The sequence below is a fragment of the Cyprinodon variegatus genome, unplaced genomic scaffold (assembly GCF_000732505.1).
Source record: "Cyprinodon variegatus isolate N-32 unplaced genomic scaffold, C_variegatus-1.0 Scaffold534, whole genome shotgun sequence".
NCBI lineage: Eukaryota > Metazoa > Chordata > Actinopteri > Cyprinodontiformes > Cyprinodontidae > Cyprinodon > Cyprinodon variegatus.
This window is the reverse complement of record NW_015150987.1, coordinates 450,714-453,872: the sequence shown is the minus strand read 5'-3', so window position 1 is coordinate 453,872 and position 3,159 is coordinate 450,714. Positions and strand designations below refer to the sequence as shown.

General features: G+C 47.3%; 1 protein-coding gene across 1 annotated transcript in view; it reads right to left on the bottom strand.

Moving 5' to 3' along the window:
- LOC107095265 (ras GTPase-activating-like protein IQGAP1) overlaps positions 1–3,159 on the bottom strand; it is a 23,272-nt gene that overhangs the window by 14,135 nt on the left and 5,978 nt on the right. The window contains exons 8-15 of the mRNA XM_015391285.1: positions 2,885–2,972; positions 2,638–2,801; positions 1,739–1,899; positions 1,544–1,659; positions 1,302–1,465; positions 1,125–1,215; positions 855–1,022; positions 635–777 (exon numbers count right to left, since the gene is read on the bottom strand). Of these exons, the coding sequence (XP_015246771.1) occupies positions 635–777; positions 855–1,022; positions 1,125–1,215; positions 1,302–1,465; positions 1,544–1,659; positions 1,739–1,899; positions 2,638–2,801; positions 2,885–2,972 (1,095 nt within the window). The remainder of the gene's footprint in view (positions 1–634; positions 778–854; positions 1,023–1,124; positions 1,216–1,301; positions 1,466–1,543; positions 1,660–1,738; positions 1,900–2,637; positions 2,802–2,884; positions 2,973–3,159) is intronic.

The window sequence follows — 3,159 nt, the reverse complement described above, 5'->3', positions numbered from 1 at the left end:
TTAACACTGAGCCGTGGACAGACTGCGGTCGTTGCAGAACATTAGCTAGGGCCCTATAATTTCCGCGACCACGGAACCGCGAAATTGGCAAATTAACGCGGAATCTAGTGTAAACGCAGAATTTCTACATTTGAAATGAAATTCTGTTTTTGTGCGGGAGAAGAACGTACGTCGGGGGGAAATGCACACCGGGGGACGCAAATCTGTGTGACACAACCCGTCTCGCTCCATCATTTCCGCTCACCCTCCCCCATCAAAACATTGAAAAAATGGCGACTCGGCTCTCCACAGCTCCGCTTTCCGCGAAAGAGTTAAGAAACGCGACGCTAAGCCCTGAGTACAGAGCCGAGCAGTTCCCTCGTGACTTTTACGTGTCGGGTCAACTATTGTTTTGCAAGTTTTGTCAACATTCCATTGATTGGAAGCCCAAAAATACATACATAAAACGGAAAAAACTGAATTTTCAAAAATTAGAACGGAAAAAACGGAATTTGGGAAAAAAAAAAACGGAATTTGGGAAAAAATTAAACGGAAATTGGGAAAAAATAAAACGGAATTTGGGAAAAAAAAAAAACGGAATTTGGGGGAAAAAAAACGGAATTTATAGGGCCCTACATTAGCTCTGGACTCCCACCTGGATCTCCTGCGGGCCGATGAACAGTCCGTGATGTTTGAATCCGTTCGGTTTCTCCCAGCTTCCCTCCAGAGTGTTCAGGTGGAAGTAATAAAATGATCCGTCCGCCAGCTGGACTCGAACCCATGGACTCCGATCGTTACCTGAACACGCACACAGTGAGATCATCTATGGATCGCCTCAGTCCTGCAGGATCACAGCGCCTCCTTGTGGCCGTTACCTGAGCGTGCCCTGTCTGTGATCAGCGAGCTGAGTTCTCGCTGGTAATCGGCGGCGCAGTCTGATAAAACTCCACGCAGCTCCAGTTCTGGCAATGACAGAACACGCAGAGTCTGCTTGGCCCGGTTCTCCTTCACCGCCTGGTTCACCGCCGCCACCGCCAGGCACACTGCGGGGACAGCAAACCGGGTCAGTCGACTGAAAACAGACGCCACATACAGACGACAACACATAAGATCTGACGGTCGGTCATCTTTCTGAATGGACTTACACTTTAGGGCTTTCTGGCTCTGCTGATTGGCCAGCTTCACCGCTTCCTGGATATCAGCCAACCACAGCTCAGCTCCCGAGTCTCTGCTCATCTGTAGAAGCAAGGCAGAAAAGATTTTAGATTTGTTTTTTTTGTAACGTCACTGAGGAAGACGTTTTGATCGGAGCCGGTGGATACCTGGACTTTCTGCTGTCTGGATCGGGTCAGCAGGGTCAGGTACCTGCAGGCGTTGGCAGGCATGACCTCCTCCAGACCACAGGATGGCAGCATCAGAGCAGACGACAGCTGCTGGACATCTCCCCTCATCACAGCCTCGTTTATCAGGCCGACCGCCAGGAGCTCTGTCACACAGGTAGGCACAGGTAACGTGATGCGTCTGCGTTAGCGTGTTTGTTGGTGTGTAGTTGTGTTGTTCATACGCTGGTGTTCGTTGTGGGCCGAGCCGTTCACCCGGTTGATTCCTTCCTGCAGCTGATTCCAGGTCAGCAGGCCTCTGCCAAGCTGCTGCTTCATGTCCAACAGGAGCTCAAAGTACCTGATCGAGAGAGACCACATCGTCATCATCTTCGTCATCAGGCAGAGTTCAGGGACAGGTAGCGACAAACACCTCACACCTGTCCATGAGGGCGGGGTCTACATCACAGAGTCCTGCAGAGGGACTGACCAACGAGGAGCCGAACTTCTGCACATGTCCCGCCTCCAGACACTGATTGATCAGAGCGACAGCTGACAACATCTCCACAGCAACGAAAAGCTCTTCCTGATGTAGCTCCCCCTAGAGGAGAAAACAGGAAACACACCTGCGTGAACGAGAGGCGGTTCGGAGGTGATGGATGAGCAGAAAGCGACGCCGCAAAATATGGAGAGAAATGTTATTATCAATGAAAACCAAAAACAAGTTAAAAAAAGCGAATTAGGAGAAAATGTGTTTAAAAATGGAACTTTGAATAATAAAAAAGGTTTTGAGAGTAATTCTATTAGATGAGCCATCGAATGATATATTACCTACTGGAAATTAAGTTGGGGAAAAAAAAAGGTAAAAAACTAATTAAAAAGTTAAAAGTTAAAGTTAAAAAGTTAATAAGTCTAGTTAACAATTACATTTTTGTAGTTTATAAACCTAAATATAAGTGCCAGTATCAGCATTAATGCCTCTAAGGTTATGTTGTACCGAAGGAAAAGAAAACAAACAAAAAAGTGTTTCTCCTGAGTTTCTTATAGAAGCACTTTTGTTATTTTTCTTAATATATTCATTGGCGTTTCTTGTTATTACATTGAGATTAATTTTTGCAATTAAAATATCCATATTTTTTTATGTTAAAAGGTAATAAGATCTTTTCCTGGATTCCAATAACACTATTTGCTTGAAATTTTTATTTTTAATGTGCCCTATAAAGGGTTAATCTTATGTTAATTATTTGTCTACATCGACTTTACCAACAGTTGTAAAATTGACTAAAGATGCAACAGAGGCCTCTGCATACGGTTACCTGCTGGTTTCAGGTGTGTTTACCTCAGCAGTCCGGCTCTGCAGCAGCTGCAGCTCACGGTGGTAAAGCGTCGCAGCCGACGGGAACACCTCAGGCAGCTGCAGGTCAGAGTTCATCAGGCAGCTCACGGTACGTCTGGGGTCGTCTCCACGCAGCGACTCGTTGACGCTCTGCACCGCTATGAGCACTGAGACGCACAGACCAAAAAAAAAAGTTTGGTTTTCTCAGCCAGAACAGAACCTGAGGAGTCCAGCCGAAGGAAGAACTCACCGTTCGTGGCTCTCTGAGCTTCCTGGTTGGCAGCGGAGATGCTTTCCTGGAGCTCGGTTGGTTCAAGAGGATCCACAGAGCCCTGGTCCTGGATTGGATTTACAGCAGACCAGGAAGTTTGAGGTGAGGCACCCAGAGAGCATGTAAACACAGCAGGAAGCAGGGCAGGAACCACAGCAGGAAGCAGGGCAGGAACCACAGCAGGAAGCAGGGCAGGAACCACAGCAGGAAGCAGGGCAGGAAGCAGAAGAGGAAACAGAAAAGGGAGCAGAGAA